This window comes from Mobula birostris, chromosome 4, assembly GCF_030028105.1.
Source record: "Mobula birostris isolate sMobBir1 chromosome 4, sMobBir1.hap1, whole genome shotgun sequence".
Lineage (NCBI taxonomy): Eukaryota > Metazoa > Chordata > Chondrichthyes > Myliobatiformes > Myliobatidae > Mobula > Mobula birostris.
The window spans coordinates 25,658,151-25,676,342 of NC_092373.1; the positions used below are offsets into that span (position 1 = coordinate 25,658,151).

General features: G+C 43.6%; 1 protein-coding gene across 1 annotated transcript in view; it reads left to right on the forward strand.

Annotated features, from left to right (window-relative positions):
- LOC140196215 (sodium/hydrogen exchanger 9-like) overlaps positions 1-18,192 on the forward strand; it is a 574,106-nt gene that overhangs the window by 237,526 nt on the left and 318,388 nt on the right. Inside the window, exon 9 of the mRNA XM_072255022.1 lies at positions 9,600-9,688. Within this exon, the coding sequence (XP_072111123.1) occupies positions 9,600-9,688 (89 nt within the window). The remainder of the gene's footprint in view (positions 1-9,599; positions 9,689-18,192) is intronic.

An 18,192-nucleotide genomic window follows, 5' to 3' on the forward strand; every position in this document is an offset into this window, starting at 1 on the left:
CTAGTTGAGGAGCCCAAAATTGTTCAGAATACTCAAAGTGAGGCCTCACCAGTGCCTTATAAAGCCTCAGCATCACATCCCTGCTCTTGTATTCTAGACCTCTTGAAATGAATACTAACATGGCATTTGCCTTCCTCACCACCGACTCAACCTTCAAGTTAACCTTCAGGGTGTTCTGCACAAGGATGTCCAAGTCACTTAGCATTTCAGATTTCTGGATTTTCTCCCTGTTTAGAAAATAGTCTGCACATTTATTTCTACTACCAAAGTGCATGACCATGCATTTTCCAACATTGTATTTCATTTGCCACTTTCCTACCCATTCTCCTAATCTGTCTAAGTCTTTCTGCAGCCTACATGTTTCCTCAACACTACCTGTCCCTCCTCCTATCTTCATATCATCTGCAAACTTGGCAACAAGGCCATCCATTCCATCATCTAAATGATTGATATACAGCATAAAAAGAAGCGGTCCCAGCACTGACCCCTGTGGAACACCTCTAGCCACTGGTAGCCAACCAGAAAAAGATCTTCTTATTCCCACTTGCTGCCTCCTACCAATCAGCCAATGCTCTAACCATGTTTGTAACTTTCCTGTAATACCATGGGCCCTTAACTTGGTAAGCAGACTCATGTATGGCATCTTGTCAAAGGCCTTCTGAAATTCCAAATATACAACGTCCACTGCATCCCCTTTATCTATCCTACTTGACGTTTCCTCAAAGAATTCCAACAGGTTTTTCAGGCAAGATTTCCCCTAAAGGAAACCATGCTGACTTTGACCTATCTTGTCTCGTCTCACCAAGTATTCCATAACCTCATCCTTAATAATTGACACCAACATCTTCCCAACCACTGAGGTCAGGCTAACTGGTCTATAATTTTCTTTCTGCTGCCTTCCTCCTTTCTAAAAGAGTGGAGTGACATTTGCAATTTTCCAGTCCTCTGGCACCATGTCAGAGTCCAATTATTTTTAAAAGATCATTTCAAATCCAGCACAATTTCTAACGCTACCTCTTTCAGAACCCTAGGGCACAGTTCATCTGGTCTGGGTGACTTATGTACCCTTAGGTCTTTCAACTTTCTGAGCAGCTTCTCTCTGTAATAGTAACTGCACTTACTTCACTTCCTTCACATCCTTCATCTGGCACACTGCTAGTGTCTTCCACAGTGGGGACTGATTCAAAATACTCATCTGCCATCTCTTGTCCCCCATGGTTATTTCTCCGGCCTCATTTTCTAGCAGATTCTTATCTCTCTTTTATATTTTACATACTTGAAAAAAACTTTTACTCTCCACTCTGATATTCTTTGCTAGCTTGCTTTCATATTTCATCTTTTTCCTCCTTATGATTCTTTTATGATTCTTTGCAACACTGTGTATCAGACAGAGTGGTCCAGCACTGGGGCTCCACAGGGGACTGTCTTATCTCCCTTTCTCTTCACCATTTACACCTCGGACTTCAACTACTGCACAGAGTCTTGTCATCTTCAGAAGTTTTCTGGTGACTCTGCCATAGTTGGATGCATCAGCAAGGGAGATGAGGCTGAGTACAGGGCTACAGTGGGAAACTTTGTCACATGGTGTGAGCAGAATTATCTGCAGCTTAATGTGAAAAAGACTAAGGAGCTAGTGGTGGACCTGAGGAGGGCTAAGGCACCGGTGACCCCTGTTTCCATCCAGGGGGTCAGTGTGGACATGGTGGAGGATTACAAATACCTGGGGATACGAATTGACAATAAACTGGACTGGTCAAAGAACACTGAGGCTGTCTACAAGAAGGGTCAGAGCTGGCTCTATTTCCTGAGGAGACTGAGGTCCTTTAACATCTGTTGGATAATGCTGAGGATGTTCTATGAGTCTGTGGTGGCCAGTGCTATCATGTTTGCTGTTGTGTGCTGGGGCAACAGGCTGAGGGTAGCAGTCACCAACAGAATCAACAAACTCATTCATAAGGCCAGTGATGTTGTGGGGATGGAACTGGAGTCTCTGACAGTGGTGTCTGAAAAGAGGGTGCTGTCTAAGTTGCATGCCATCTTGGACAATGTCTCCCATCCACTACATAATGTACTGGGTGGGCACAGGAGTACATTCAGCCAGAGACTCATTCCACCGAGATGCAACACTGAGCGTCATAGGAAATCATTCCTGCCTGTGGCTATCAAACTTTACAACTCCTCCCTTGGAGGGTCAGACAGTCTGAGCCAATAGGCTGGCCCTGGACTTATTTCCATCTGGCATAATTTACATATTATTTAATTATTTATGGTTTTATATTTCTATATTTATACTCTATTCTTGGTTGGTGCAACTGTAACGAAACCTAATTTCCCTCAGGATCAATAAAGTATGTCTATCTATCTATCTATTTTAGTTGCTCTGTGTAGGTTTTAAACGCTTCCTAATTCTCTAACTTCCAGATAATTTTTGTTTTGTTGTTTGTCCTCTCTTTTGCCTGTACGATAGCTTTGACTTCCCTTGTCAGCCATGGTTGTACTATTTTGCCATTTGTGTATTTCTTTATTTTTGGAATACATGAGTCCTGCACCTTCCTCATCTTTTTCCCAGAAAGTCTGCTGACATCCCTGCCAGCAGCTCCTTCCAATTTACTTCGTCCAACTCCCTTCTCATACCACTGTAATTTCCTTTACTCCACTGAAATACTGCTACATCAGACTTTACTTTCACCCTATCAAATTTCAAGTTGAACTCAATCATATTGTGATCACTGCCTCCTAAGGGCTCTTTTACCTTAAGCTTCCTAATCACCTCCAGTTCGTTTCGTAACATCCAATCCAGTATAGCTGATCCCCAGTAGGCTGAATGACAAGCTGCTCTAAAAGGCCATCTCATAGGTATTCAACAAACTCACTCTCTTGAGATTCACTCTGAACCTGATTTTCCCAATCGACCTGCATGTTGAAATCTCTGACGACTATCATAATACTGCCTTTTTGGCATGCTTTTTCTATTTCTGTGGTCCACATCCCAGCCACTGTTGGATGGCCTGTATATAACTGCAATCAGGGTCCTTTTACCCTTGCAGTTTCTTAACTCAACCCTTAAGAATTCAATATCTTCCGATCCTATGTCACATCTTTCTACAGATTTGATACTATTCTTTACCAGCAGAGCCACATCACCCCTTCTGCCTACCTTCCTATTCCTCTGATACAACGTATAACCTTGGATATTCAGCACCCAAATACAACCACCTTTCAGCCACAATTCAGTGATGTGCACAACATCATACCTGACAATCTGTAATACTGCAACAAGATCATCCACCCTATTTCTTAAACTCTGTGCATTGAGATATAACACTTTGAGTTCTGTATTTGCTACCCTTTTTGATTCTGTATCCCTAATGCACTGATACTCACCCTGCTAGCTGCAATTTTGTCCTATCATCTGCCTGCCCTTCCTAACAGTCTGACTGCATGCTATCTTTGCTTTTATACCATCCCTCCTATCCTGAGTCCCTTCACTCTAGTTCCCACCCCCCTGCCAAACTAGTTTAAGCCCTCCCCAACAGCTCTAACAAATCAGTCCACAAGAATATTGGTCCCCCTTGGGTTCAGGTGCAACCCATCACTTTTGTACAGGTCATACCTCCCCCAGAAGAGATCCCAATGATCCAAGAACTGAAGCCCTGCCCCCTGCACGAGCTTCTCAGCCACACATTAATCTGCCAAATCATCCTGTTTCTACCCTCACTGAAGTGTGGCACAGGCAGCAATCCAGAAGTTACTACCTTAGAGGGCCTGCTTCTCAGCTTTCTACCTAGCTCCCTAATTTCTCTTTTCAGGGCCTCTTTGCTTTTCCTTCCTCTGTCATTGGTACCAATATGTACCAAGACATCTGGCTACTCTCCCTCCCCCTCCAAAATGCTGTGAATGCGATCTGAGATGTTCCTGACCCTGGCACCTGGGAGGCAACATACAATTCGGGTGTCCCATTCACACCCACAGAACCTCCTGTCTGTTCCCCTGACTATTGAGTCCCCATCACTACTACTGCCCCCTTCTCCCCCTTTCCCTTCTGCACCACGGACCTATGCTCAGTGCCAGTAACCTGGTCTCCATGGCATTTCCCTAGGGGGTCATCCCCCACAACAGTATCCGAAATGGTATACTTATTATTAAGGGGAGTGGCCACAGGGGCCATTCTAGTTTAAACTCTCCCCATTAGCCTTAGCAAACCTCCCTGCCAGGATATTGGCAACACACATCAAAGTTGCTGGTGAACGCAGCAGGCCAGGCAGCATCTCTAGGAAGAGGCACAGTCGACGTTTCAGGCCGAGACCATATTGGTCTCCCTTGGATTCAAGTGCAATCTGTCCTTTTTGTAGAGGTCACGCTCGCCCCAAAAGGGGTCCCAATGATCCAGAAATCTCAATCTCTGCCCCCTGCTCCAATTCCTCAGCCACGCATTTATCCTTCACGTCATTCTATTCCTATACTCACTGTTGCGTGGCACAGGCAGTAATCCAGAGATTACTACCTTGGAGGTCCTGCTTCTCAACTTTTTTCCTAACTCCCTGTAGTCTGTTTTCAGGACCTCCTCCCTTTTCCTACCTATGTTGTTGGTACCAATATGTACCAGGACCTCTGGCTGTTCTCCTTCCCACTTCAAGATATCATGGACGTGATCAGAAACATCCCGGACCCTGACACCTGGGAGGCAAACTACCATCCGTGTTTCTTTCCTGCATCCACAGAATCACCAGTCTGACCACCTAACTATAGAGTCTCCTATTACTGCTGCCTTCTTCCTTTCCCTGCCCTACTGAACCACAGGGCCAGACTCTGTGCCAGAGACAGGGCCACTGTTGCTTCCCCCAGATCGGCTGTCCCCTCAGCCCCAACAGTACTCAAACAAGAGTACTTATTGTTAAGGGGGACAGGCACAAGGGTACTCTCTAGTATCTGACTCTCGCCCTTCCCTCTCCTGATTGTTACCCACTTATTTGTCTCCCAAAAGTTTATTGATAGTTTTGAGAAGTTGGTGTTACCCTCATGGTTCCATTGGTTGTGTGTGCACAGATGAGTAAATAGAGTTAAGAGAATACTAATGGTACTTTACAGATTGTTATGGCAAATTAAGTTGCTTTTAGATTCTTGGAGGATAGCAGCTGGCGGTCTATTCAGAATTTCTGGAATCCCTGTTGAATTGATAAGGAGATGGTGGATATTACCGCCTTCGACACGATTCAGTTGGAAATTTGCTCAATGGAGCACACAGTGGAGTGCTTGCATTATGGATCCTTTCCCGCCATGCCTTCGCAGCCAGTTGCTGTCATAGACTCTGATGTTTTGCAGGGACAAAATCACAATTTATGTTGATAATTTACTATCAGTCAGGGTCAGTTCCAACTGCCTTCATGTCCTGTTTTCAAGCTTCTTTACAGGAATACTGGTGTTGTTTTAGTTCCCGCTGATAATTCTCCAATTGTAAGTCCTTATGTTTCCACCCACCTGTGAATGTGCTCAGAAGGTCCAGCCAGTGAATTATCTGTGTTTGAGCCTGTTGTTGCCCTTGGCAAATTTCCTGTTTGGTGGGGATCCCAAGTGGAGACTCTATTTTGCTATTTAATAATACAGTGGACAATGGAGTTGAAAACCATTTCACCTTTGCCCTAGTTCCTACTTCTCTGTCATGTATAAGAATATTTTGTCCACCAGCATTTTTGATTTTGATCATGAGCTTGGAGTTCGTTCATACTATTTTAATCAGTGTACTGAAGGTGGGAACTGCTCATTTGAGTGACAATTTAATACTCTACTGAAAGGCTGGGACAAGTTAAGCAGCTGAACAACTAACTGTCTCTCAGTAAGGGTGATTAATGGAGATTGTGAAACTTACTGTGTAGTTCCAATCTTTTCTTAATGCTCACAAAGAGAGCAATTGTCTGACCAGCACATTTTTGACTTTAGAATGATAGTCACTTTGCCTTCACATTGAGTAATAACAGATTGAAAGAGCTTCCCATCCAGTATGTAGGCCTACACTACTTACCAAGGCTTAATAACAGAATCCAAGAATATAGGAGGAAGATGTATCCTTGTTTTTCAACACTCTTCTCATCTTCAAAATAGACCCATCAAGCAGAGCAGTACTGTGGAAAATCATATAAGTCTTCATAGTGTTGTTGGCAATTTTTTCTTTCCAGCATTACAAATGACCCAGCACTGCTGATGGTGTCAAATGCTTTGGTGATATACAGTGCAATGGTCGATTTGGTTCTCTGCATTTGTTTTCAACTTGACACAGGGAAAATAGCATGGATATAATTGATCTTCCAGGTCTGACTTGATGTTAGACACAGCTTGCAAGATGCTGAAAGTGCATCAAGATGTTGCTTATATAAGCTTTTCCCACTGAATTGATAGCAAAATACCTCTGCAGTTGTCACCATCACCTTTATCTTTCTTATTTTTCTACTGCATGATGATGTCTGAATACTTTATGGTATCTGACCTTCTTTCCAGCATTTCAGTAACAGTTAATGGAAATGGTGGTAGATTTTCCCACGTTAAAGGGTATTCCTTGGAGTAACGAGGAGTTGTTCCTTTAAATAATCAACAAATAGCTTTGCTTAGCTCATCTACAATGAGCTCTACATCCAACTTCTTTTCAAATGATTAAGTCTATTTGTTACATGTATATCGAAACATAGGAACAGACTGAAATGCTTCCTTTTGCATCAACAACAACACGGTCCGAATATGCGCTGGGGGAAACCCACGATGCTGCCATGCACCTGCGCCAACATAGAATGCCCATAATGGAGAACCCTATTAAGTGTCATGGTGTGGCCACTGGTATTAACTGGACTTTGTCATAAAAGACCTATCTTCAGTATAGATGTCTTGCATATTTCATGATGCTGTCTGTGATACTGGCAAAGCCATTTCATATTGGATCAAGACAATATCTGATTAGTTTAAGATTTAAGATAAGTTAAGCTTTATTTGTCACATGTACATCGATTGAGCACTGTTGGTTGTGTGGAAACTCCACAATAGAAATTTCGGTAAGCTTTACAATCTTTTTGCTCACATTGAAGCTGACACCAAGCAGATGATACCTTGCTACAATATGTTATTTTTGGCTTTGTGGATTGAGCCTGTATCTGGGAGATCTTCAATATTAATACAGAATTCGTAAAGCTCCTGGCTGATCACAGCTGATTGCTGAATCTCTAGAGGCACAGGAGATTCTGCAGATGCTGGAAATTTTGTGCTGCACACATAAGTGCTGAAGGAACTCAGCAGGTCAGGCAGCTCCTTCCTCACCTGTTTTTGCCTAACACCTGCCAGCTTGTACCAGATTGACTAATTTCGCAAAGTCTTTGAAAGCATGCCATGGGTTGAGAGAGAAGTGTGTGATAATCTTCATAGCCCCTATAGATTGCATTTTACCGATGTATTTCTGCAATGATTGTTATTACTGACATCGTTAGTCTCTGTGCATTTGTTCTTGGATGCACTCTGAAGGGCACCCCCCGAACAAATAGTCTACATATTCCTCTGATAAGAGTTGAGAATGGGATGATGGAAAGAGTATGCCCCATGCTACATCTGCACTGAATTCCGTATCAAATTCAGGATATTCAATATTTATGGTTTGTTCTCTTTCTCTAGCAATAGAAAACCAGTACTGTAAAATACTGGCACAATCCAGCAGCCAGCATAATCTAGGCTGGGTAATGGCCATGAATTGTTAGTAATGCCAGCTTCAGAAAATAGCTCAGACTGCTCAGCATATTGACGCTCACTGTTCAATGGCCCGAGCATGTTAATCCATCTATGAGTGGAGAGATTGGTAAGACTGGGGGAAGCTGCAGAAAAGCAAATCAGTTTAAAGTTACAGCTGTACTTCTAAGGAGATTTTCACAATATTTTGATCTTTTAAAATTGTTTGCTTTTCTAAATTAACTTTGGTTGTTTGTTCCACTAATTATTGTTCCAGATAAATTATCTGACTGTAGCAATGGTAGATTTACATCGTCATAGTGCCATTTAATCTGAAAAGTTAACAATGCTTTTCATCTGGTGTAAAGTGATTACAATTTTCTGGCATATTCCTGGAGAATTTATGATAATCTTCTGTGACCGAGGACACTGCTTAGAGATGTTTGAAGTAGAGTTCTCTCTGTGCATTGCAGGTTTTTATTCTTGGTGAGACTCCTTAAAAGACAGTCAACTGAAGCTTTTCTTAACTCTGCCTTCCCCTCTTCCACAGCTGACCTGGCTGTTGACCATGATAATTCCATTCATTGCACTCCCACCCTTTTATTTATGCATACTTTTTCTTAAAATTCTATTGCATTTCTTTTTACTCTATAAATGCCTGCAAGAAAATGAATCTAGGGGCAGTTTGATCATACTTTGATAATAGATTTTCTTTGAACTTTGAACTTTATTCTCCCAACCAGAATATAAATAAGATTTCCCTTGTCCTCAGCTTTCAACTACACTAGCCTCAGCATTCAATGGGTGAACTTCTGCCTTTACTGCCATCTTCAGTATGATCCCTGCCCCCTTCCTTTCAGGATTCCAGAGGGGCTGTTCCCTCCATGGACCCCTGGTTCACTCTTCCGTCTTTAACACTGCTTCACTCTCCTTCTCACACTATTTCCCATACAATAACAGAAGACGCATTCTCTGGACTCCTATCTCTGTATCCAGTGGTGTGGGGAGGGGAAGATACGCCCAGCCCTGAAACACCAGTAAGGTCATTTGTTTCCAAACAATTGAATGTCTTTTTGGTGCTCCTGCACCCTCCCCTCTCCCTTCCCCTTTTCCCAACTGCCATTCCCCTCTCCCTGCCCCCTTCCCACCCTCAGTCCACAATAGATACCCATACCCGAATCAGGTTTGTTATCACTCACATATGTCATGAAATTTGTCTTTTTTGCAGCAACAGCAGCACAGTGCGATACATCAAATAACTGCAGTACTGTACAAGTGTCTTAGGCACCCTAGCTATGTACTGTATATGTACCGAGGGCAGTACTGTATATGTGCCTAGCTATGTACTGTATATGTACCCAGGACAGTACTGTATATGTGCCGAGGACAGTACTGTAATTACATCAAGGTAGTATATATTCTTGTTTCAGGATTGAGAGTTGGCTCACGGGTGTGTTTAGGATTTGAACCAGGCAACTGCTGCAACAACTCCATGTACTTCTGCGGTGGAGTAATGAGGATGCAAATTAAATTGACTCAGTCAAAGCTCCAGCAGTGGACACATTTATCTGTAACTGACACAGGCAACAACTGATCATCGTGTACAGGTCTAAAAACAAGTAATAATCACCGATCCTAGTCAATGTTACAGGCAGCTACCAGTGCATAGTTGACAGCATTATCAATGGTTGTAAACTTCTTTTAAGACTGCTTCAGGGATCCTGGAATAAAAAGACATCATGTTAATGTTCCTTATTTGGGCAGTGTACCAAACGCAATTTCTTTGTAAGAGGTCCTAATGGGAAACAACCTTCTCTTATGATTAACGTTTTAAGGCAAGCTTTTCAGAATCTTGAGACAAAACCTTCACTAAAAGCATGCATTGTTTTTTCTTATTGCAGGAATTGTTGCCGTTCTCTTCTGTGGAATCACTCAGGCTCATTACACCTACAATAATCTTTCTGATGAAGCAAAGATGAGGACAAAGCAGGTAGGAAGAGTGACAGTGCACCTCGGATTGTCGGAGAAGTCAAATCAGAAGATCCTTACAGTTAAAGGCATTTATTGCAACAAAATACTTAAGGCAACAATGAGTTACATTTGGATAATGGCCATCTTTCATGGTTTCAAAGTGCCAACTCCACTGCAACCCAACAGCAACACTTGGCCAACAAATTTATTCCTGACAACCAATTCCAGCTGTTAATTGGCCACCATTCAATAGAGTTGCTCAATCTCCGTTCCAATAACCTCTTCAGCCATATCTGGTGTCCTCTAATTTGACGCAATTCATTTTCTGCTTCAGCTGCAGCTTTTCACTGCTCCTGGCCGGGGCATAGGGAACTTTGGACAGAGGGCAGTCTCACTTCTGATTAACAAAAGAACAAAAGGGAGGACTGGAGCCGGGAGTGGGAGGGAAGGAACCTTCTGGAGAGATGTTTGGGAGCAGAGTGGAAGTGCCTGAGGTTCAGCTCAGTTGAATCTTACATGAGAATGTTAAAGTTGAACAACAATAGGACTGTTTGTCTCAAGACTTAAAAGAGTATGATTGTGTGTGGAATAGGTTCCCCTGTAGAGAGAGCTACCCACTCTTTGATTCTCCTCCTGTCCCCACTTGATCCACCGTCTCCCCTGCCCCATTTAATTTCCTCTCTCCCCCCTGCTCAATCCTCTTTCTTCCCATTCCACGCAATCCCTCCTCTCCCAAAGGACCATAGCACAGAGCAGCCCATCAGGTCTGTTCCGCTATTCTGTCATAGCTGATTTATAACATTCCCTCTCAACCCCATTCTCCAGCCTTCTCTCCATAACCATCGATGCCCTTACTAATCAAGAACCTATCAACCTCCACTTTCCACTTTAAATATACCCAGTGACTTGGCCATCACAGCCGTCTGTGGCAATGAATTCCACAGGTTGACCACCTCCTGGCTAAAGATAAAGCTGTATTTCTGGAGCCTCAGTTCCTATATTGTCATAATCAGCATTTGGCTTGTTATTGTCGCATGTGCAGAGATACAGTAGCACAGTGGCTAGCACAACGCTTTACAGTACCAGCGACGTGGGTTCATTTCCCACTGTAAGGAGTTTGTACGTTCTCCCCATGACTGTGTGGGTTTCCTCCGGGGGTTCTGGTTTCCTCCCACAGTCCAAAAACCGAACCAGTTGGTAGGTTAATTGGTCATTGTAAGTTGTCCTGTCTGATTAAATTGGGGGAATTGCTGGGCGGCGCAGCCTATTCTGATTGTATTTATCAATAAATAGATAAATACAATGACTCCCCCACGTGCCCCCCCTCCGCTCGATACCCTTTCTCCCTCCCCAGCTTGTACTTTTTCTTACTCCCCCTGTTGATCCTCTTTCTCACTGCATAAGATCCTGTTTCTCCTCTTCTTTTCCAAAGCAACACAACTGTCTTTCCCTTCTGCATTCCTGTCCGCCATTCCCCACGCTGCTGTTCACACAGTTCAGTGACAGTAGTCTATCTCACTTCCACCAATGTGCCTGGATAAGTTTTCTCACCCACCTTCCTTCCCCTTACCTGGCACCACCTATCGCCTGCCAGCTAGTGTTCCCCCCTCTCCCTCCACCTGTTTTCACCTGCCTCCTCGTTTCCATTCTTGAGGAGGGGACTTGGCCTTCATCAGGACTGGGAAGGAAGGAAGCAGAGCCAGATGCTCATTCCCCACCATAAGTGCTGCTTGACCTGCTGAGTTTCTCCAGCATTTCGAGTGTTGCCTGGATGCACGATGAAACATGAAACAAACCTCACAGGAGGATTAGAAGTGGAGAGAGTGAGCAGTTTCAAGTTCCTGTGTGTCAAGATCTCCGAGGATCTAACCCGGTCCCAGCATATTGATGCAGCTATAAAGAAGGCAAGTCAGTTGCTATATTTCATGAGGAGTTTGAAGAGGTTTGGTTTGTCACCTAAAACACTCAGAAACATCAATAGATGTACGATAAAGAGCATTCTGACAGGCTGCATCACTGTCTGGTATGGGGTGGCTACTGAACAGGGCCGAAAGAAGCTACAGAAAGTTGTAAAATTAGTTGGCTCCATCTTGGGTACTGTCCTCCGTAGTATCCAAGACATCTTCAAGGAGTTGTGCCTCAGAAAGGTGGCATCCATTATTAAGGACCCTCACGACCCAGGACATGCCCTCTTCTCATTGCTACCATCAGGAAGAAAGTATAGAAGCCAGAAGGCATAAACTCAGCGATTCAGGAACAGCTTCTTCCCCTCTGCCATAGGATTCTTAAATGGACATTGAACCCATAAACACTACATAACATCTTTTTATACATATTTCTGGTTTTGCATTATTTTAATCTAACTATTTAATGTACATATATACCTACATATATTTATTTTTTTCTTTCTGTATTATCGTGTGTTGCATTGTATTGCTACTGCAAAGTTAACAAATTTCAAGACATGTCCCAGTGATAATAAACCTGATGCTGACTCTGATGAGCCCGATACATTGTACTCACTGTAGCTGTGAGATTAATGGTAAGAGAAACACCAAGGGGGTACAGGTTCAGGGAATTTTAAAACAAATATGGTTGTGGGTCATTGGTTGGAAGACAGTCCGGGTGCCACTGGCCACTGTAGCCGTAAAACTGTAGCTAAGCATTAACATCTTTGTCTTACTGTGATCAATCCCACACATTACTGATGCTGCAGACTCCTGTCCCCATACACCAATAGCACAGATTTATTTTGCTGACTCCAGGTTGTAATTCAGCTTATGAATTCCTTTGGATCTGTTTCGGGCCAATAAATTGTGCATGGTTGCCATACCAACAGGCTAGATTTATATTGTTACTGAGAAAAAAAGTTAAATTGGATAAATTCAGGTAAATCCAAGCCATGGTGATATTTCCATTTTCCTCTAATGGCCTTTCAAATTAATGCTGAATTATGGCAAGGTTTATGTTGTTCACTTGCATCCACTTCAAAATAGTTGCACCAACTGCAAGTTTTTTAAACTTCTGACCTTGACAGAGGGGAGAGTTGAATCTGGTTCATCTTTGTAGTATCCCACCACAGCCTGAGAGAGCAGGCAACCTTACAAACACAGTGAATGACCCCTGTTGGGTTAAGATATTAAAACAGTATTTCATACCAATGACAATGCTTTAAAAAATTAATATAGATATTTCTGACAAGGGCAACATTTACTTTCCTTTACCATTCAGCTTTAAGATTGCAGTGGTGGTGGTGGTGAGCAAATTTCTTGGGCAGCAGCTGTCCAGAAGGAGACGAGATGGCACGATTAGCAAGTTGGAGTCACAAGAGACTAGATGCTGGAAACTGGAGGAAAAGTAAAAACATGCTGCTGGAGGAACTCAGCAGCATCTGTAGATTTAGAAGGATAATCAAAATTTCAGGTCAGGACCCTGCATCGGGACTGAGAGTATAAAGTGGGCGGGTTTGGTATCTGGTATAAACAGGTGAGGGGGAAGGGTGAGGCGAGGCAGGAGCTGGGGGAGCAGAGCTTGACGGGCAGATGGCCTGGGTGGGGGAGGGAGGAGTGGGAGGAGGGAGGGGCGAATGTTTCAGGTACTGGGAGAGTGTAGGACCAGAGGGCCTCAGAATAGGAGACTGTTGCTCTAGAACAGAGATGATGAGAAATTTCTTTATCTGGGGGGTGGTGAATCTGTAAGAATCAGTGCCACATTCAGCTGTGGAGGTCAAGTCATTGGGTATCTTTAAAGCACAAGCTGATACGTTCTTGATTAGTTAGGACAAAAGATGTTACGGGAAGAAGGCAAGAGAATGTGTTCAAGAGAAAAAATATATCAGCCATGAGGCAATGGGCCAAATGGCCTAATTCTGCTCATGTGTGTTATTGGTCTAAAGCAACAGGGGGTGAGAAGTGGAGACAATGGAATCTAATAAGGAAGGAAGGAGATGAGTGGAACCAGATACGTGAGGAATGGTGGGAAGATGGGAACAACAGGGGAAGGAAGAGTAGACCCGGTGGTGTGAACGTGTGGGTGGCTGATAGGCAGATAGAAACAGGTGGGGAAGAGGAAAGAAGAGGGGTGTTTGAGAATTCCTAGTTGCATTCATAAAGAAACAAAAGGAAACAGTGAGGGTGCAGGTTACCTGAAATTAGAGCACTATTAGTATTCATGCCATTTGGTTGCAGACTGTCCAGTCAGAAGATGAAATGCTTTCCCTCCGGTTTATATTGGGCCTCGCTCTGTAGCAGTGGAGGCCATGGCATAGGAAGGGGGAGGGAAGTTAAAATGGTGTGCAATTGCAAGATCAAGATGGCCATGTGGACAGAATGCAGGTGCCCAGCAAAGTTTTAAATTTGCAGGTGGCACTAAAATCGATATTATTAGATTATGAGAACACTCAGTCCTCTTTTATTGTCAGTTAGAAATGCATACATGCATTAAGAAATGATACAATGTTTCTCCAGAGTGATATCACAGAAAACAGGACAAACCAAAGACCAACACTGACAGAACCACATAATTATAACATATACTTACAGCAGTGCAATGCAATACCATAATTTGATGAAGAACAAACCATGGGCATGGAAAAAATAGTCTCAAAGTCCCCGAATCGATCGACTTCCGAGTCCCCAATAGCGGCGGCAAAAGGGAGAAACTCCCTGCCATAAACCTCCAGGCACCGTCAACTTGCTGATACCTTGGAAGCAGCCAACCACAGCCGACACTGAGTCCGTCCATCCGAAAACTTCGAGCCTCCGACCAGCCCCTCCGATACAGCCTCCCGAGTGCCATCCTCTGCTATTATAGTGGACAAGGAAGAAGTTGTCTAAGGTTACAACAGGATATATACTGGGAAAATAGGAAAGGAAATAGCTGATGAATTATAACTCAGACAACTACTAAGTGATACTTTTTGGGATATCAAACCAGGTCAGGACACGCACAGTGAGTGGCAGAGCCCTGCGGATTGTTACTGAAAAGTGAGACCTCGTAGTGCAAGTACATAAGTTTGCTGAAGATTTGCCTCTTCCACCTATCACCTCTTAGCTTTTCACAGAATTTCCTTTTGTTCCCTCCCCACCAGCCTTTCCCCTGGACTCACCATTTTACTGGCAGCTTCTGCTCCTCCTCCTGGCTTCTGTCCCCTTCCAGACCTGATGACGACTCTCAGCCTGAAACGTTGACTGTTCCTTTCCTTCCATAGTTGCTGCCAGAGCTGCTGAGTTGCATCAGAATTCTGTGTGTGTTGGGGAGTGACAAATATAGACAGAGTGGTGAACAAGGTGTCTGGTGTGCTTGCTGGTATTCGCTGAGGCTTTGAGTATAGGGGTTGGGCCATGAACAAATCATTGGTTGGGCTGCACTTGGAATGCTGTTTTGGTTACCAGTCTATATGAAAGATGTGTCTATGTTAGGGAAGGTGCAGAAAAAATCTACAGGAATGTTGCCGAGATTCTGAGGAGGCTGAGGGGTGTCCTTAAGAGATTTATAAAAGTACGAGGGGCATAAATAGTCACAGTGATTTTTCCTGAGGTAGGGAATTCTATGACTAAAGGGCATAGGTTTAAGTCAAGAGGGCAAATATATAAAGGGGATCTGCAAAGTGATGAGAGGCATGGATCATGTAGATAGCCAGAGGTTTTTTTCCCCCAGGGATGAAATGGCTAACACAAGGGGGCATTGTTTTAAGGTGCTTGGAAGTAGGTAAAAGCGGAATGTCAGGGTTAAGTTTTTCACACAGTGAGTGGCATGTGCATGGAATGCACTACCAGCAACGGTGGTAGAGGCAGATACAATAGGGTCTTTTAAGAGTCTCTAAGATAGGTACATGGAGCTTAGAAATATAGAGGGCTATGCGCTAGGGAAATTCTAGGCAGTTTCTAGAGTAGGTTGCATAGTCGGCGCAATGTTGTGGACTGAAAGGCCTGTAATGTGTTGTAGATTTCTATGTTCAAATCACAAACACGAGATTCTGCAGATGATCGAAATCAAGAATAACATACAGATTCCTTCTTCTTCATCCTTTTTCCTTTTCCACCGATCACCTCCCAGCTTCTCACTTCACCCCCCCCCCCCCCCCACCACCTGGCTTCACCTGTCACCTTCCAGCTTGTACATCTCCGTCCGACCCCCAGCTTCTTCCCCATTGCTTTCCAGTCTGGATTAAGCGTCTCAGTCTGAAACATCGATTGTTTATTCCTCTCCATAGGTACTGCCAGACCGCTGAGTTCCTCCAGCATTTTGTGTTTGTTACTCTAAAAAACAATTTTTTTTTGCATAGAAGGTGGTGGATATGTGGAATGAGCTGTCAGGGGGTGTGGTTGAGGTGAGGAAAATTGCGCCTTGACAGGAACATCAATTGGAAAGTCTTGAAAGGTTAGTGGCCAAGTGCCCGCAAGTGGGATTAGTGTAGTATCTTTGTTAACATGGATAAGTTTGGCTGAATGGCCCTTTTCAGTACTGTACATTGTTACGGATCTTTGAGGTATAAAGACACGTCGTTCAACACATTTTATGCTGTAAAGTGAAAGCATGATTCAGCTTCAAAAGTTCTTATGTTATTTCAACTTTTTATATTGACGTCTACAAGAATTTGAATGTCATCCATTCGGGTGAAATTCGGCACTGTGTTGTCTGGGTTTCAACGTGCGAGAGTCTTCTCACGTCTGTAGTCACTCAAGGGTCTCGGCCTGAAATGTCGACTGTACTTTTTTCCATAGATGCTGCCTGGCCTGCTGAGTTCCTCCAGCATTTTGTGTGTGTTGCTCAGATTTCCAGCATCTGCAGATTTTCTCTTGTTTGTCTATTGCTGTCAGTTTGTTTCTCCTGCAGAGGCACTGTAGTGCTGTTCTATTTGTAGAAAGTAGTTTTCTGCTATATTCAAAATCAGAATCCAGTTTATTGTCACTGACATAAGTTATGAAAAGCGCTGTTTTGTGGCAGCAGTACTGTGCAGGCAAAACAAGTTACTGTAAGTTACAGTTGTTACGTACCCCGTAACTGGGTTGCCAAACCAGCAGAAATGGATCAATCAGTTGGAGTCTGGATTACTAGATCTAAGAAAGTTTTATTAAAGAAACAAGCAACACAGTAATCGAAAGGATAATAAATGCAACAGTTCAGCAATGATAAACATACATGTGCACAGAATTAAGATAACAGGATCAATCAAGCTCTATCGTTGTCTAGGGGTAAATGACCAATTTCAAAGTGACACAAAGTCCAGTTCAATTTAGTTCAGTTCGCAGTAATCGTTGCCATGGCGATGGACAATGTAGGGGGAAGGAGAGAGAGAGAACAAGAACGAATAATCATTCAAAACGGCTTCCACTCACAGACCTGCGATATTGCTCACAAGCAGCTTTCGGGCGAGTCCTTTGTGATGTCACCTGAGGTCACCGACTGTGACCCCTCCTCCAGATGCGGTCGATCCTCTGCAGTGAACCGGGCACCCAAGCAAGGGTGGACACACACCGGGTTCCCGCTGATCGTACCTTTCCACCCGGTGCGTCTATGGCTTGGTTCTGCACCAGCCTTCCAAACGACTCCCACCGACTTGCGGGGGGGCACCGCTTCCAGGGTCTCGTTACCTCGTGGTGTCGTGTGTGTCCTGCCTCAGCAAACCTGTCCCTTTTATCCCCCTGCTGGGCTATCGCCTGTCCATCACTTCAAACAGTTCAGGGTTCAAAGGGGGAGCCGATCTTGACAATACCCAGACTGATGGCTCCTTCATTAACATCTCCAAATGCTGCTTCATTGTGTTCCTTATCTCTCCCTCCTCTGAGGACAGGTGGCAGACCAACTGCTGATGGTCACTCAGTCTGAGGAACTGACTTATTAACATAACCAGTGATGCATTTATTTATATGTGATAAAAGATTACTCCTATATCACCTCCTTGTCTTGGTGCTATGGAAACTGCATCATTTACTATGTGAGGCAGTTTTGCTGTAGCAGTTTCTGCAGCTTTTAAGGTCAGCACTCACAAAAACACATTTCCCATTAGCTGGGAGTCAGATTGCTTTTGTTACATTTACTTCTACATTTCATGCTGATGTGTCTTTAGACACTGCATATTCAGTAGTGTACACCTTTTCTTTCGAACAACAGCAAAGCAGCATTTCCTTTTCAGTCCTTAAATTGATACCATCAACCCAGAGTAGTACGCCACCCCACCATTTCTCCTAAATTGCTTCTGTTAGTCGTGTTTCTTTCAAATTGCCGGGTTCTGCATCTCTGGCTTCTCCATGAGGCTAAACAAGTCTTCAAACGCAAAGGCAAAGAAGAGTATTTAATCTGCTGAAAATTTCAGACTCAGAGCACCTCTAGTACTGGAGAAAAGAATGAACGATCTGAAAGATTTACAGCCCAGTCAATAGGAGAACTTGTTACTTCAACTGTATGTGTATTCATTCCACTCTCTCACTTTGTCATGGTCAGCAGATCGTGTTTCCCAAACTCTGTCATTAATTCTCCTGGCCAGTGTCCCATCTAGTGAATTGCACAGCGACAGCCAAT